The 17645-nt window shown below is 40.9% G+C and overlaps 1 protein-coding gene across 1 annotated transcript; it reads right to left on the bottom strand.

Annotated features, from left to right (window-relative positions):
- Window positions 1-501: 501 nt before the first annotated feature.
- FAM241B (family with sequence similarity 241 member B) lies at window positions 502-8171 on the bottom strand. The gene is made up of 4 exons (XM_070752191.1): window positions 8064-8171; window positions 7660-7745; window positions 2525-2659; window positions 502-1948 (listed from the first exon to the last, which is right to left on the bottom strand). Exons 3-4 carry the CDS (start codon window positions 2627-2629, stop codon window positions 1670-1672), a joined length of 384 nt encoding a protein of 127 aa, XP_070608292.1. The 5' UTR covers window positions 2630-2659; window positions 7660-7745; window positions 8064-8171; the 3' UTR covers window positions 502-1669.
- Window positions 8172-17645: the final 9474 nt, after the last annotated feature.

Raw genomic sequence — 17645 nt, 5'->3', positions numbered from 1 at the left:
ACAAAATGATGTTTTAACTAATTAATGTGAAGAAATAAAAAATAACATTTAATTTTTTTAAAAAAAATATCTCCCTTGCATTTAGGAATTCCTTCTCAGAGTACAATCTTATGAATTACATATGTGGTAAGCAGATAAACACAGTTTCACACTTACATTATTAGTGGAAATTAGAAGGGATTTATGAAACTGAAATTCACTAAGTTAAGTTGCGGCTTGAATTTTTTTCCCCCTAAAAGCCACTCCATACCTTGTTTTGTTTTGCAGCTACTCAAATATTTATTCTTCCAACAATTTCACCCATTTCTAAAACTAGAATCTTTTTCAAAGTAAAGATTATTTTGCTATATGACGCTTTACAACCAAATTAAGAGCTATAGATTTATTTTTACATTTCAGCTTTAAATATATTATTATTATTATTATTTATTAGATTTGTATGCCACCCCTCTCCGCAGACTTGCAAGTCACCCCAAATTTACAAAATAAGAATGGAGCTGATGCAGGTAGATATTTTTTAATTTCTTTTTCAAGCCTGCAAATAGACCAAAATTAAACAAAAAAAGAAATGCAACTATACTCTGTGAAGAAGGGAAATAACAGTATAAAGAGAGGGAAAAACAGTTTTTTGATGGTTTTACAAATAACTTTCTCTTTGCTTTGATATAGTTCTTCCACTACTTTAGGAGGCAGCCAATGCTAGCAGAGAAAGCATTTGGGGGCCCTTGTTCCATGTATGTTCCTTGTTACATACACAGGGATGTTTGCTCTGTCCTACTAATTCTGCTTATTTGAAGCAACAAGTATAATTTTACATACAGAAATTAGTCTCATTCAATTAAAAAACCCCACCCCAAGAGCAACACATACAAACCCTGCATTTGTATTCTTTATTTAATATTACAAAAGAATGGCATGACTGAGGCAGCAGGCAGCCTCCAGATAAAATATCTCAGGATATCTCAGGAGTCCCCTTTGAATATCACACACCAATGCAATGATCTCGATGTGGCTGCCTCACTGATCCCAGAGTCCACAAAATGGCCCTTCTTCATGTACACTGGCTACCCACAACCCAGTGCCCATTTCACATAACCAAAGTTCATGTGTCAGAGAGGGATTCCAACAATATGAACTAGCCAAGCCCCAAGGCCTATTTTTGTATATTACCCTGCGTCCCTCTCTACCTCTCTCTCTGTATATAATTTTTCAGTTCTCCCACCTATATGGAAGGCATGATTTCTCAGCTGATTTTTTTTTTAAATAAAACACCTGCCTACTTTTAAATGTTTCCCCATCAGGGACTGAAGAAGAAAATCCTAAATAAAATTCCCAAGATAACCCTGCAATGGTAATCTCACCCAAAAAAAAAAAGCAAAAGGTATCATTCCTACAAAGAATATCATGGGCCCAGAATGAAAAAAAATGGCTCATTTCAAGCTAGAGAAGGAACGAAGAGGACATATATCTTCATTAGCTCATACTTCCAAGTTGCTTAATTCTGTCTCTTGAAAACACTGTTTACAAAATGTCTTGAGCAAGGAGAATTTGTTTCAAACACACACATATATGAACATACATACTCCCTCTAACCCACGCTCATACACTGGGCAAAAATATTTGGCTCTGAATCTCTCAGGCAAACCGGCAGTCAGTACAGGAATTTGTGTCATCGCTGGCTCAGGTGGGAGATGACATAAATGAGGCCCACCAGGAGCAGGCCACGCACGCCCACCATCATAAGCAGGAAGAGCAGCAAGATGGACATCACTGGTTCCACCACCTGGTTGCCAAGGTGCCAAGTGGGGAAACCCATGTTCACCAGCTGCTGATTGATGTCTGAAAATGGCGAACGTTCCCCAGGCCGTGCATTCGGTCGCTGCTGTTGCTGTTGCTGGTAGTGCTGTGGAGGGTTAGGACCAGTGTTTGAGGTTGCGTTGAAAAAGCCCTGTTGAACAAACACAAGAAAGTGAACAAGCACAAGAAGTGGAGTGCTTTATTCTTACGAGTCTCAGATGGACAACTAACATAATGCGTGCGCACACACACACATACAGAATCCTGTGAATTTAATCAAGGGTATCTGATTGACCTTAGTGAGTCACAGGATCCTGGACAAGAAAAACCTTTAGTCCAATTAAGAATTATTTCTATAATGTTTCTAATATATAAATTGGCTCTGCAAATAGTTCTCTTTTGAGTAGATTAAACAAGCTGAATAATCAAGCATTAATTCAAGGCTGAACAATAGAACTGGGTGACAGCTCTGTTTCATAATGGTGTTTTAGTGTGTTCAAAAGCACAAAATAGAGTGCCTGCTTATAACACTTACAAAAAAAATCCCAACTTTTCCTGGAATCACTTAGGGACTTCAGAGGGTGCCCATGTAATCCTAGAAAAGGCATACATACTTGAAAAAGCTACAGATGATACTTTTGTAGCCTCACATAGAACTTTTTCAAATTTCCAAAGTGCTAGAAGTAAAGTTTTTATTGAACAATTCTACGCAAACCACAATACATACACCATTCCTCAGGAGTCGAGATGAGTTCTCCCTATTCTGAGTGGTCTGTTGCACTCGAGGGTCATCATCTTGCACAATATCTCCATTAGCCAAAATTCGCACCATCTTTATAGCAGTCTATTTGCTTTGTCACGCCTGTAATTTACAGTGGAAAGTTTTTTAATATGATTACCAGTTCTCTGGGAAACAGAGACTCATATAAGATGAATATGCCAACATTATACATAATTCTAGCTGTAAAGCATTTCTAACACAATTACAATAATTAATATACAGTGGTACCTCTACTTACAAACTTACAGTGCCTGGAGGATGTTAGGGCCTGGATGAGTGTCAACAAGCTCAAACTCAACCCAGACAAGACGGAGTGGCTGTGGATCTTACCTCCCAAGGACAACTCCATCTGTCCATCCATTACCCTGGGGGGAGAATCACTGGCCCCCTCAGAGAAGGTTCGCAACTTGGGCGTCCTCCTCGATCCACAGCTGACATTAGAGAAACATCTTTCAGCTGTGGCGAGGGGGACGTTTGCCCAGGTTCTCCTTGTGCACCAGTTGCGACCCTACTTGGACCGGGAGTCACTGCTCACAGTCACTCATGCCCTCATCACCTCGAGGCTCGACTACTGTAACGCTCTCTACATGGGGCTACCTTTGAAAAATGTTCGGAAACTTCAGATCGTGCAGAATGCAGCTGCGAGAGCAATCATGGGCTTTCCCAAATATGCCCATGTTACACCAACACTGCAGTCTGCATTGGTTGCCGATCAGTTTCCGGTCACAATTCAAAGTGTTGGTTATGACCTATAAAGCCCTTCATGGCACCGGACCAGATTACCTCAGGGATTGCCTTCTGCTGCACGAATCCCAGCGACCAGTTAGGTCCCACAGAGTGGATCTTCTCCGGGTCCCGTCAACTAAGCAATGTCGCCTGGCGGGACCCAGGGGAAGAGCCTTCTCTATGGCGGCCCCAGCCCTCTGGAACCAACTCCCCCCAGAGATTAGAACGGCCCCCACCCTCCTTGCCTTTCGTAAACAACTTAAAACCCACCTCTGCCGCCAGGCATGGGGGAATTGAGATCTTCTTTCCCCCTAGGCCTTTACAATTCTATGCATGGTATGTATGTATGTATGTATGTATCTTTGGTTTTTATATTAATTGATTTTTAATCATCAATACCAAATTACTATTGTACACTGTTTTATTGTCGCTGTTAGCCGCCCCGAGTCTCTGGAGAGGGGCGGCATACAAATCCAATAAATACATAAAATAAATAAATAAATAATTTGTTCAGTGACCAGGTTCTTAAGTAGAAAAGTTTGTAAGAAGAAGCAATTTTCCCCATAGGAATCAATGTAAAAGCAAATAACGCATGTGGTTGGGGAAACCACAGGGAGGGTGGAGGCCCTGTTTCATCCCAGGAGATTCCTAGAGAGGCCCCACGGAGGCTTCTCCCTGCCTTTTCCAGTTACGGTTTCGGAGGCTCTGGTTTGTAAGTGGAAAATGGTTCTTGAGAAGAGGCAAAAAGCATCTTGAACCCCCGGTTCGTATCTAGAAAAGTTCGTAAGTAGAAGCATTCTTAGATAGAGGTACCACTGTATAAGAATTCCAGCATTCTTCACACGTATAGATCTACTACAGCAATTTTCTTACAATGTTCTACAATTTAGGGGCACAATTAATTGAAATATTTTTCCACTGCATGCAGAAACCTTTGAAATAATTCACATAAAAAGTAAGAATGGTGGCTGGAAATGCAAAAAGTACAAATTACTTATTTGCGCAGTATGTATGTCCCGTACTCTTATCTGAGCCAGAGAACAGAAATGCGACATCCTATTCTCTCAATTAGAAAACACTTTCCAGTTCAGTACTTTATCTGATCACAAGATTTTAAAGTCAAGTAAATCTGCAAAAGTGTTAATTGCAAAACTTCAAAAAAAAAATTCTCCTGGTATGTAAAATGCCATTGGTTTTTAAAATGTCATAACGGGCACTATTTTTGGTAAAGATATTTCCTTCCTGGTTCAGGGAAAATATCTGTTGCAGAGATATCTATCCACTATCTATAGTTTTTTAAAAAATTATGTGATATGATCCATTGGTTTAAAATAAAATTAATATTCTACGGGGGGGAAATTATGCCACCTTTTTACTGAGAAATTCTGGGAGGCTTATAACATGTTAAAAGTATTACACAACAATTGCAATTATTGAAAAGGTAAAAACCAAGATGATGGGAGGCCTAGGAGGTAGGTATCTTCTCTACCTAATCATCCACACTCAATGTAGCACACCCGTGACAGAGCTATGGATCTAGTGACATAGCCAAGTTTTCAAACTTTTCTGGAAGGCCAGACGTATGGAGGTGAATCTCATTTATTTAATGTATGTTTTATTTTATTTATTATACCAATTTATGCAGCTGTCCATCTCACAAAAGAGCAACTTGGGATGATATGAAAAACAGAACAAATTTTAAACATAGCAGGGAGGAGGGGAACACAGCCCCAGAGAGCCAGACAAGGAGCAATGGTTGGAAACTATCCAAGGAGAGATTCAACCTGGAAATAAGGAGGAAATTTCTGACTGTGAGAGAGATCAAGCAGTGGAATGGCTTACCCACAGAGGTGGTGAATGCTCCAATACTAGTGACCTTCAAGAAAAGACTGGACTGCTATTGGACTGGCATGATGTAGGGTCACCTGCACCAGCAGAGGGTTGCACTAGATCAGCGTTTCCCAACCGGTGTGCCGCGGCACACTAGTGTGCCGCGAGACACAGCCAGGTGTGCCGCGGAGCTCCTAGGGAAGCTCCAGCTGGGCGGGGCGCTGCGGGTGCCGGGGCGGGTTTTCCCGAATCGGACGGAGAATGCCCTCTCTCGCAGCCCCCTGGCTGGGAGCGCTTTCTCTGCGAGAGAGGGCTTTCTCCGTCCGTTTCGGGAATGCCCGCTCCCCTTTTCTCTCAGCCGTCCCTGGCTTCGCTTCTCAAGCCCTCCCTCCTTCCATCTTTCCTTCCCCTCAGCCGTTCTGTCTGGGGGTCTCCCGCTCTTCCCTTCCCCGTCTCCCAGGCTTTGCCTTCACCACCCCCACCCCCTTTTTGGTTGGCAAGGAGTCCTTTGCCGCATCCTGCAGTTCGCACTCGGCTCGAGGCCGCTTTCCCTGGCTGCGCTCTTTCTTTCTCTCTCTCTCTCTCCCGTGAGCCGAGGGAAGGGGGAAAAAAACAAAAAAAACTTCTTGCAACGGGCCCGCGCGCACGCTCGTGCCCGCGCTCGTCCCTTCAGCAGCGAGGGAGGGAAGTCAGAGGGCGAGGGAGCGAGCAAGCGCTCTTGTCCTCGGTGCCCTCTGCAGCCTGCCTTCCTTCTTCTTTGCAGCCGCTGAGGGACGGAGAGAAGGATAGAAAGGAAAGAGGGAGGGAGAGATAGAAAGGAAAGAGGGAGGGAGAGATAGAAAGGAAAGAGGGAGGGAGGAAAGAGGGAGGGAGAGATAGAAAGAAAATAGAAAGGAAAGAAAGAGGGAGGAAAGAGGGAGGGAGAGATAGAAAGGAAAGAGGGAGAGAGAGATACAATGGAAAGAGGGAGGGAGGAAAGAGGGAGGGAGAAATAGAGTGAAATGGAGGAAGAGATTTTTTTTTGTCCAAACTTTTCTTTAGCCCCCACCCCCCGCCCGAGAGAGAAAGAGAGACATAGCAAGAGAGAGAGAGAAAACGAAAGAAAGAGATAGCAAGAGAGAGAGAAAGAAAGAGATAGAGAGAGAGAGAGATAGCAAGAGAGACAGAGAGAGAGACAGAGAAAGAGAGAAAGAGAGAGCGAGAAAGAAAGAGAGCTAGCAAGAGACGCAGAAAGAGAAAAAGAGATAGCAAGAGAGAGAAAGAGACAGAGAGAGAGAGAAAGAAAGAGATAGCAAGAGAGACAGAGAAAGAGAGCGAGAGAAAGAGATAGCAAGAGAGACAGAGAGAGAGACAGAGAAAGATAGAGAGAGAGAAAGAGACATAGCAAGAGAGAAAGAGAAAGAGAGAGAAAGAGAGAGAATGAAAGAGAGATAGCAAGAGAGGCAGAGAGAGAGCAAGGGAGAGAGAAAGACATAGAGGGAGGGAAGGAGGGAGAGAGAAAGAGAGCAAAAAAGAGAGGAAGAAAGAAAGAGGTATGGAGAGAGAAAGAAGGGAAGGAAGGAAGAGAGAGAAAGAGGGAGGGAGAAATAGAGTGAAATGGAGGAAGAGATATTTTTTTTGTCCAAACTTTTCTTTAGCCCCCCGGCGCGCTCCCCCCCCGTCCCCCTGTTCAGTGTTCCCCAGGATTTTGAAAATATGAATAATGTGCCGCGGCTCAAAAAAGGTTGGGAAACACTGCACTAGATAACCTGCAAGGTTCCTTCCAACTCTAATAATAAATAAGCTATCAACCTTCTCATCATTCCCATCACTACTCTCCTCTCACAAATGACTGTATGTCTGTAACTTACAATCCTTACAATTTACAATTATCCTTACAATTTCTATAGACTGGTTCCTAATATGATTAGATCGCTGATTTGTATCCTATGACAATCATTAAGTACTGTATTGCATCTCATGATCCTTGGCGAACGTATCTTAAAGAGCCGGGGTGGCGCAGCAGGTAGAATGCTGTACTGCAGGCCACTGAAGCTGACTGTAGATCTGAAGGTCAGCGGTTCAAATCTCATCACCGGCTCAAGGTTGACTCAGCCTTCCATCCTTCTGAGGTGGGTAAAATGAGGACCCAGATTGTGGGGGCAATATGCTGGCTCTGTTAAGAAGTGCTATTGCTAACATGTTGCAAGCCGCCCTGAGTCTAAGGAGAAGGGCAGCATAAAAATTGAATAAATAAATAAATAAATAAATAAAACTTTTCTTTTATGTACACTGAGAGCATATGCACCAAAAACAAATTCCTTATGTGTCCAAACACACTTGGCCAATGAAACATTCTATTCTGTTCTCTATATTCTATTTTATTATCTATTCTATTCTCTCTATTCCATTTTCTATTCTATTCTATTACTCTATTTTATACATGAATCCATAAAGTAACCTTAAGTCTCACTTCTGGAACTAGCATTTATGCTAAAAGATAAAGATTGGAAACCCACACATATGAATATTCAAAGTACACATACCAATAATAAAGCCAGCAAGCAGCAAGGGAAATGATTCAGCAAACAGCGATGGTGTCACAATTATTCCTGATGCCAAGACTTCAATCCTAGAAAACAAGATGCAATACACAGTACTCGACTTGGTCTCCACAGAAGGGGGTCAACTAAAGCTCAGGGAATCCTCGCCCTGGCCTGGAGAATGAGGAACGTTCTGCACATGCTCTCGGGTGAGCTTGAAGAACATGCCTGGGAGCCGGATTAACCCTTTCCCAACTGCCAGTAAATTTGGAGTGCGGAGGGGGAGGGGAATCCGGCCCTTCAGTCGATGCTACATCCCAACAAATTTACTCCGCGTTGGTTTCAAAGCTGAGAAATTGATTTTCACACATGAAATAGCTACTCCCACCCCTAACGCGCCCACTCACCGCTTGACTCTCTCTGTTTCTCTCTGTGTGTGTTTCTCTCTCTCTCTCTGCGGGCTCCTTTTGCTGACGTCACCCTTCTTTCCTTCTGCTGACTGTCTAGTATCTCCAGCCAGGCGACTTCTAAGAACGTCATCACCGGACATTATTCAAGAGAAGGGAAGAATGAGAGAGAGAGAGCGCGAAAGTGGTTGGCCCTTCCAACCTCCCGGGTGGAACTGTGGAATAGCTCCCTCTTCAGGCGCCGAGGCGAATTACAAAGCTGCACGGCGAGCCAATGCATCAGCGAAAGCTTTCAGGGATTGTAAAAGATAATTAGGTACTCAGCGGGCGGAGAGGGAATGGAAATGGCACTTTCTAAGAAGGAGAAGGAAATAGAAGAAGGAAGAAGTAGAAGAAGGAAGGAGGAGGAAAGAATAGAATAGAATAGCAAAGCCATTGCAAAGTAATATTAACACTTCACGTGATCTTGATTCTATCCCTCTGTTAATGCAGCCTAGAACTGTGTTAACCTTTTTGGCAGCTGATGCACACTGCTGGTTCATATTTAAATGGTTGTCCATTATTAGTTATAGTTATAGTTTATTAGATGTGTATGCTGCCCCTCTCCGAAGACTCGGGGCGGCTAAAAGCATAGCAGTAATACAATACATTACAAATCTAACAATAAAAAATTAGATCCATTTAAAAGACATTAATAACATAATATAACCCCTAGCTATGCAGTCCACACATTCAACCTAATCTATCATGCAGTAAGGTCAAAAATATAATAAAAAGGGGGAAAGATGGTAATTATCCCCATGCCTGGCGACAAAAGTGGGTCTTGAGCATTTTACGGAAGGCGAGGAGGGTGGGGGCTGTTCAAATCTCTGGAGGGAGTTGATTTCAGAGGCCCGGGGCCGCCACAGAGAAGGCTCTTCCCCGGGTCCCGCCAGACGACATTGTTTGGTTGATGGGACCCGGAGAAGGCCCACTCTGTGGGATTCGTGCGGCAGGAGACGGTCTCGGAGATATTTATTCCTCTCACAGTTACCACTGTTGAGCAAGGCACCTGTGCATTTTGTTTTTCTGGCCGGAATGTAGAACCTTACTTTTTTCACCCTTGAATTTCATTTTGTTCATTCATAGTGATATCAGAAATTGAGGGAATCAAAAGCATTTGCTCTTTTGCAGGACAAGAGCTAAATTGGTATTTAATTCCCACCTCCCCCAAACTTGGCCATTTTTAAGATCATGGACTTAAGACTCAGAATTCCCTAGCCAGCATCATAGTTCCCTCTAAGCTGAGCAGTGAGCAATCGCTCACTTAAAAATCATCATCAACTCAGAGTTTTTCAAACCTGCCCAGAAGCCGAGAGGGAAAAAGTGAGAGGGAAAGAGTGCCGCCCAGTCCCGAAAGGACTGCCGCTCAGACACTATACTTTTCCGCCCACACCAGAAAAAAATTAGAGGGGACATTGGCCAGCATGCTGACTAACTGTAAGAAAAATAATGCAAATCTATAAGAATCCAGGGAAGCAAAACAATGCTCCCCCCTTTCTCTTCTCTCTCCCCACCCCCACTCCTCAGTTCTGTCTCTAAGGAATTGGTACTAAAAACATTTTTGCTAGGAAATTTTGGAAGGAAAATCCATCTGGTTCAGTTCCAAGCCAGGAGAAAGACACTGGGAACATGGAGGCTGGTTAAAAAGAAAGGTTTATTGGTGAAGCAGAACCACCTACCACAGGGGTCCCCAAGCACGACAACTTTAAGACTTGTGGACTTCAACTCTGGAATTCTGGGAGTTGAAGTCCACAAGTCTTAACGTTGCCAGGTTTGAAAGACCTCTGACCTATCACATGTGATTCTGGGCACTGCCCCCTCCCTCCTTGCCTTCCGAAAGAGCTTAAAAACTCATCTTTGCCACCAGGCTTGGGAATTTTAGATCTTCCCCTGACCACTGAATGCCTTAAGTATGACTGCTGAATGTTTGGTTAATAAGTTAATTGTTTGGTTAATTTTTTCTCTTTTAATTGTTTTTAAATTGTAGTATTAATTGGATTACATTATTGTTCTGTTTTTTTATATACAGTATTCTGTGAGCCGCCCCGAGTCCTCGGAGAGGGGCGGCATACAAATCCAATTAAATGAAGGAAGGAAGGAAGGAAGGAAGGAAGGAAGGAAGGAAGGAAGGAACGAACGAACAAACAAACAAACAAACTCAGGGGCTACTGGATGATGATCAGGATCTGAAAAACATGTCCACTCCATTAGGAGTCCCCCATAGCAAATTATTTATTATTAGATTTGTATGCCGCCCCTCTCCGAGGACAATACAGCAAACACTCGTACTCTCCGAATTGGAAAGGCCCACAAATTAAAACAGTATTTCTCAACCTGGTTGGCTTCAACACTCCCAGTGTTGCTGACTGGGAAATTCTGGGAGTTGAAGTCCAAGCATCTTAAAGCCAACCAGGTTGAGAAACACTGGGTTAAAGCCCCCCAATTTGCCAGGAATGAAGTGAACTTTGCTTGGCATATTTTTCTCGGCAATTCCAGTTGCAGCTGCTTGTTGCCGCCTGAATAGTGTCACACACCCCACCACCACCACCAACAAGAGATGACTGAATTTAATTGGAGATGAATGGGCACCTCCCTCTAGTTAAATGACATTTTCATTGGCAACGAACAAGGGGATAAATCCAATTACACCACAAAGAGGCTCCCTAATAGGCCATTGAAGTGGAAGAGTGCCTGACGGGACGGAGACAAGGCAGGGAATGGCTCTCCCAAATCAGTCTGGGAGGGGACCCCCCCCCAGTTATGGTATACTGGGCAGATACAATGTGGGCAGCGCTCTGGCAGAGGGGAAAACAGTGTGGCCTGGGGAGTGGCCACTATCCACACTGGATTAAAGCCAGACAGATGTCAAAGGTCAGTCTTTTAGAAGAGGGCCTGAACGGAAGTTCCTTCGCTACATATTAGAACCGCAAACACGGAATCACAAATCAAAGGTTTGCGTTGCCACTGAAGGCTAATAACTAAAACCATTATAGTAACCGCTCAAACACCAGTCCTTTATCTGCCTAGAAATTCAGCACCTGTTCACATAAAATCCTGCAGCAATTTAAGGGCTGAATGATATTCCACAGGACGATTGTTTCTACAAACGGGAAAACTCGGAATCTCATTAACAATTCTGATGTAGGCGGTTCAACTGTGCTCTTCTATTTTCTTTTTCTTTTTAAAATATTTTTTATTAAATTGCAAAGACAGACAAAACATACATTACATGTAACATTTAGTGGAGCAACAATCGCTCCTCTCAAAGTAGAAGTCATCTTTATATTTATAATAAGTAAAAAAGAAAAAAAATAAACTAACTTTATTATTATGTTTTTTTATGTTAACAGTGCAGTCAGGCGGTAGGGAAAGCAAGTAGGCTGTTTGGCTGCATAGCTAGAGGTATAACAAGCAGGAAGAGGGAGATTATGATCCCGCTATATAGAATGCTGGTGAGACCACATTTGGAATACTGTGTTCAATTCTGGAGACCTCACCTACAAAAAGATATTGACAAAATTGAACGGGTCCAAAGACGGGCTACAAAAATGGTGGAAGGTCTTAAGCATAAAACGTATCAGGAAAGACTTCATGAACTCAATCTGTATAGTCTGGAGGACAGAAGGAAAAGGGGGGACATGATCGAAACATTTAAATATATTAAAGGGGTAAATAAGGTCCAGGAGGGAAGTGTTTTTAATAGGAAAGTGAGCACAAGAACAAGGGGACACAATCTGAAGTTAGTTGGGGGAAAGATCAAAAGCAACATGAGAAAATATTATTTTACTGAAAGAGTAGTAGATTCTTGGAACAAACTTCCAGCAGACGTGGTAGATAAATCCACAGTAACTGAATTTAAACATGCTTGGGATAAACATATATCCATCCTAAGATAAAACACAGGAAATAGTATAAGGGCAGACTAGATGGACCATGAGGTCTTTTTCTGCCGTCAGACTTCTATGCTTCTATGTTTCAATTATTTATAAAATATTTAGATATATCAGTTGTAAGATAGTAAGTAAAAACACATCTAAAACATTTAAAAATATATAGAAATTTTAAAATTATGCCTTCAAATAAACTATGAAGAAAAGAAAGAGGTGGTAGAAGAGGAAAGAAGGAGTTTATCTTTATATTGTTAATAATCACTGTCTAATATAATATAACTACTAGGTACAAATATACTTATAATAGTGTAAAAATACGGTTATCTCTGTTTCTTTGTATCCCACCAGATATATACCTTTTGCCAAACCTTATAAAATTCTGATTTTTCTTGATTTTTCAACCTTCTCGTCATCATATCAAGCTCAGAGCATTCTAAGACTTTCTTAAATATATCAGTTTCTTTTGGGGTCTCAAAGTCTTTCCATTTTTGAGCAAAAGCTATCCTAGCTGCTACTAAAATGTCAATTATTAAATAACATATGTCTTTTTTGTATTTCTTATTTGAAATGCCTAATAAAAAAAATTCTGGTGTTTTCTTAATTTCTTGCTGGGTTATTTCTTTTAGCCATTTTTCTATTAAATTCCAGTATTCTTTTGCCTTTGTGCATGTCGACCAAGCATGGTAGTAGCATGTACTTATTTCTTCCTTACATTTCCAACTCTTCTATTTTCTTAAGGCAGTGATTTCTCAACTGATAAATGTAAATTCTTATTTCATTTTGGGTGCAAATGAAACCTGATTTAGACAAACCGCATACTTTTGATTAAATAACCTCTCAACCCCGCAATATGATTAGGACAGGTATGTAAAATGTCTTGGTAAGTCTATTTATTTTAAAGTAGCCAGCGGGAGCGGGGAATAAAATATATAATTATTCATGCTTTTGAAGATCTGTCATTTTGTTATTTGGTTTCTATTCCAGAACATCATTTTAATAGTAGCAGATATTTGTTAAAGTTCCAGTGTGTTTTTTTTAATCTTAAAATTTTAATGTGCTTTATTAGTAGTGTGAGACCAATATTTTAACTTGTTCATTTCTCTCCTCAAGATTTTTATGTTGATAGCTATTAAAATGAGAACTGGGATATTACTGATTTTCTCAACTAGTGATTTGTTTGTTTGTTTGTTTGTTTGTTTGTTTGTTTGTTTGTTTGTTTGTTTTATAGGCCACCTTTCTAGTGGACTCAGGGCGGCTTACAGCAATAAAATAGTAACAAAGATTAAAATAGTCCAATATATACAATAAAAACAAGTAAAATATAAAACCCAGTGTAAATAACATTCAATATCCCTCATTCATGCTACATGGCCCCAACCCTGGCATCATAAGTGTGTTTTCAATGCCTTTCAGAAGGCGAGGAGAGTGGGTGCGGTACAAATCTCTGGGGGGGGTTGGTTCCAGAAGACCAGGGGCCACAACAGAGAAGGCTCTTCCCCATGATCGCACCAGCCGGCATTGCTTAGCCGAGAGGACCTGGAGAAGGCTGACTCTGTGTGACCTAATCGGTCACTGGGACGTATGAGGCAGAATTGTATTTAATTCAAGTCAATTAACTGTTATGGTGATTTTGACAATGTTTAGTTGTTAAATCGTTTTAATAATTAGCAATCTAGTAGTTTAAATATTTTTAATACTATTATATCTTAACTATGCTGTTTTTTAAAATTTAGCTAATCAAAAGGCTCCAGAAGCACTGATCCACAGCCAAAATAAAGATGGACATTGTTGTTATTGTTTTTGTCGTTGCTCCCATTTTTTAAGAGCTAGGTTTAGCATTCCTACTTTATTAACAAAATTCTGGATCGCAGCCCTCCAATATTTGAGGGGCTCTCACAGAGAAAGGAGGCTCAACTAAGAGCACGCAAAAGATTCAAACTTAATATTAACCGCTCCAAACTTGACTGTAAAAAATATGACTTTAACAATCGAGTTGTCGAAGCGTGGAACTCATTACCGGACTCAATTGTGTCAACCCCTAACCCCCAACATTTCTCCCTTAGTCTATCCACGATTGACCTCTCCAGGTTCCGAAGAGGTCAGTAAGGGGCGTACATAAGTGCACTAGTGTGCCTTTCATCCCCTGTCCAATTGTCTTTCCTTTATCTCATATATCATATATATTTTCTTACTTTCATATATCTTCTCTATTTTTACATATTATCTTTATATATATTACTTCGTGTCTATTCTCTTCCATATATATTGTGGATTGGATGAATGAATGAATGGATGGATGAATGAATGGATGAATGAATGAATGAATGAATGAATAAATAAATAAATAAATAAATAAATAAATAAATAAATAAATAAATAAATAAATAAATAAATAAATAAATAAATAAATACTCTCCAAAGCAGCTGAGGACAGGACAAGAAGCAATGGATAGAAACTTATCAAGGAGAAATCCAGTCGGGAACTAAGGAGAAATTTCCTGACCACGAGAATAATTAACCAATGGAACAACTTGCCTCCAGAAGTTTTGGATGGTCCAACACAGGAGATTTTTAAGAAGATATTGGACAGTCTGAAATGGTAAAGAGTTTCCTGTTTGACCAAAGGGGGTGGACTGGAAAACTTCCAAGTTCCCTTCCAGCCCTTTTATTCTATGATCTTACAGATGTTCTTCCAGCCAACTACAGCAACATTTCAAATGCAGGACTATCAAGGGGGAAGGATAGGGATTTTTTTTAAAAAAAAACAATGGCAGGATTTCAACTAAAAGCATGTGATCAAAGCCCTGGCCCTCTATCATGCGTAGATCTCTTTTCCACAAGACCCCTCATTCTCTCCTGCCTAGAAAGTTTAGAACTAAGACGCCTTAAACAAGATCTAAGTATTGCCCACAAGATCATATGCTGCAACGTCCTGCCTGTCAGCGACTACTTCAGCTTCAACCACAACAACACAAGAGCACACAACAGATTTAAACTTAATATTAACCGCTCCAAACTTGACTGTAAAAAATATGACTTCAGTAACCGAGTTGTCGAAGCATGGAACTCATTACCGGACTCCATAGTGTCATCCCCAAACCCCCAACACTTTACCCTTAGATTATCTACGGTTGACCTATCCAGATTCCTAAGAGGTCAGTAAGGGGCGAGTACAAGTGTACTAGAGTTCCTTCCGTCCCCTGTCCTATTGCTCTCCTATATCTCCTATACCTTTCTTCTATTCCTATATCTCTTCTTCTATTCTTTCATTGATATGTTCTATTACTATACCTTCTTTTCTATTATTTCTTAGATATATTTTACTATGAGTATCTGCTCTATAACCTTCATCATGTATCATCATGTATATAGATATATACCCACTAAAACCCTCATTGTGTATTGGACAAAATAAATAAATAAATAAATAAATAAATGAATGAATGAATGAATGAATGAATGAATGAATGAATAAATAAATAAATAAATAAATAAATAAATAAATAAATAAATAAATAAATAAATAAATAAATAAATAAATAAATAAATAAAACAATAAACTGATAAAACTGTTCTGGTCCCATAATACTTTAGAACAGAGGTCTCCAACCTTGGCAACTCTGCAACTTGTGGACTTCAACTCCCAGAATTCCTCAGCCAGCCATGCCTCTGGGATTTCTGGGAATTGAAGTCCACAAATCATAAAGTTGCCAAGATTGGAGACCTCTGCTTTAGAGCATCAATGGAGAATCAGTATGCCTACATGATTCCCAGCAACAAGCAGTCCCTTCCTATACAAATGTAGATATATTTTTTTCTCCCAAGCGTTCTACTTGTTGAGTTAACAGTTACCAACATATCTCTCCAGACGAGAATCCGGGAGCAATTGTCCAATCAGCAACCTGGGTTTTATTCAAAAGTATTTCCCAGTTGGGAATTTCTACACACAAGTTCTCTGCTTTTCTCTCCTCAAGAAAGAGTGAAAACGAAGAGTAACTCTATCATCAAAAGAGGGTGGGGAAAATATTGACGGACCCCTCACATCCTGGACATAAACTATTTCAACTCCTACCCTCAAAATGTCGCTACAGAGCACTGCACAGCAAGACAACTAGACACAAGAACAATTTTTTTCCGAACGCCATCACTCTACTAAACAAATAATTCCCTCAACACTGTCAGACTTTCTACTAAATCTGCACTTCTATTCTACTAGTTTTTCTCATCATTCCTATCACCCATTTCCTCCCATGTTGACTGTACGACTGTAACTTGTTGCTTATATCCTAAGATTTTTATTAATATTGCTTCTTCATTGCTTATTTGACCCCTATGACAATCATTAAGTGTTGTACCACATGATTCTTGACAAATCTATATTTTATTTTATGTACGCTGAGAGCACATGCACCAAGACAACTAGGCACAAGAACAGTTTTTTTTCCGAACGCCATCACTCTACTAAACAAATAATTCCCACAACACTGTCAAACTTTTTACTAAATCTGCACTTCTATTTCTACTAGTTTTTTCTCATCATTCCTATCATCCTTTTCCTCCCACTTAGGACTGCATGCCTGTAACTTGTTGCTTGTATCTTAAGATTTTTATTAATATTGATTGTTTCTTCATGGCTTATTTGACCCATATGATAATCATTAAGTGTTGTACCACATGATTCTTGACAAATTTGTCTTTTCTTTTATGTACGCTGAGAGCATATGCACCAAGACAAATTCATTGTGTGTCCAATCAAACTTGGCCAATAAAGAATTCTATTCTATTCTATTCTTTTCTATTCTATTCTATCATTTCAGATAAAGAGAAACAAAGGCAGATAGAGAAAAGGATATGAGAAAGTAAAGGAAGAAGAGTACATTGAATTCTCTCTCTCTCTCTCGGTCTCTCTCTCTCTCGGTCTCTCTCTCTCTCTCTTGGTCTCTCTCTCTCTTGGTCTCTCTCTCTCTTGGTCTCTCTCTCTCTCTCTTGGTCTCTCTCTCACACACACACACACAAAATTCCCTTTTTAGTCCTTCTGTCAATTCAGACAAGCCTGATCAACCATCCACTGCCTTGGAGACAAGCATTGACATGGGCCAGTTCTGCACTGCAGGTGAATTAGCATCTGTTTGGGGTTCTACCCAAGCTGAGCAAATCGGCCCTTCAAAGCCACTGTGGGACTGAATGAAGCCCACACATTATGCCGCCTTTTCTTCTCCTGACAATTGACTGAGCTAATTGAACTCTGCTTTTCGGGAAGGTCTGGACAAGAGTTCCCCCGTGAAGAGCAGCGGGAGGGTGGGGCAAAAGGGGGGGACGAGAAAGGACCCTTTTTTCCCAAACCCAGTGAATGAACTTTGATTCCAAACAGCATCTTCAGGGTCAGGAGATTAGGAACTAGATGGCCAAGGTAGGGCCTGCAGAGTGCTCTTCCCCAAATCTCTTCTACGTTCCTTTCAATTATCTCAGAGATTATCTCAGGGTCCGCCTTCTGCTGCACGAATCCCAGCGACCAGTTAGGTCCCACAGAGTGGGTCTTCTCCGGGTCCCGTCAACTAAACAATGTCGCTTGGCAGTACCCAAGGGAAGAGCCTTCTCTGTGGCGGCCCCGGCCCTCTGGAACCAACTCCCCCCAGAGATTAGAACTGCC

The sequence above is a fragment of the Erythrolamprus reginae genome, chromosome 5, assembly GCF_031021105.1.
Source record: "Erythrolamprus reginae isolate rEryReg1 chromosome 5, rEryReg1.hap1, whole genome shotgun sequence".
Classification (NCBI taxonomy): Eukaryota; Metazoa; Chordata; class Lepidosauria; order Squamata; family Dipsadidae; genus Erythrolamprus; species Erythrolamprus reginae.
The sequence above is the reverse complement of the archived record's forward strand: the minus strand, read 5'-3'. Positions and strand labels throughout refer to the sequence as shown.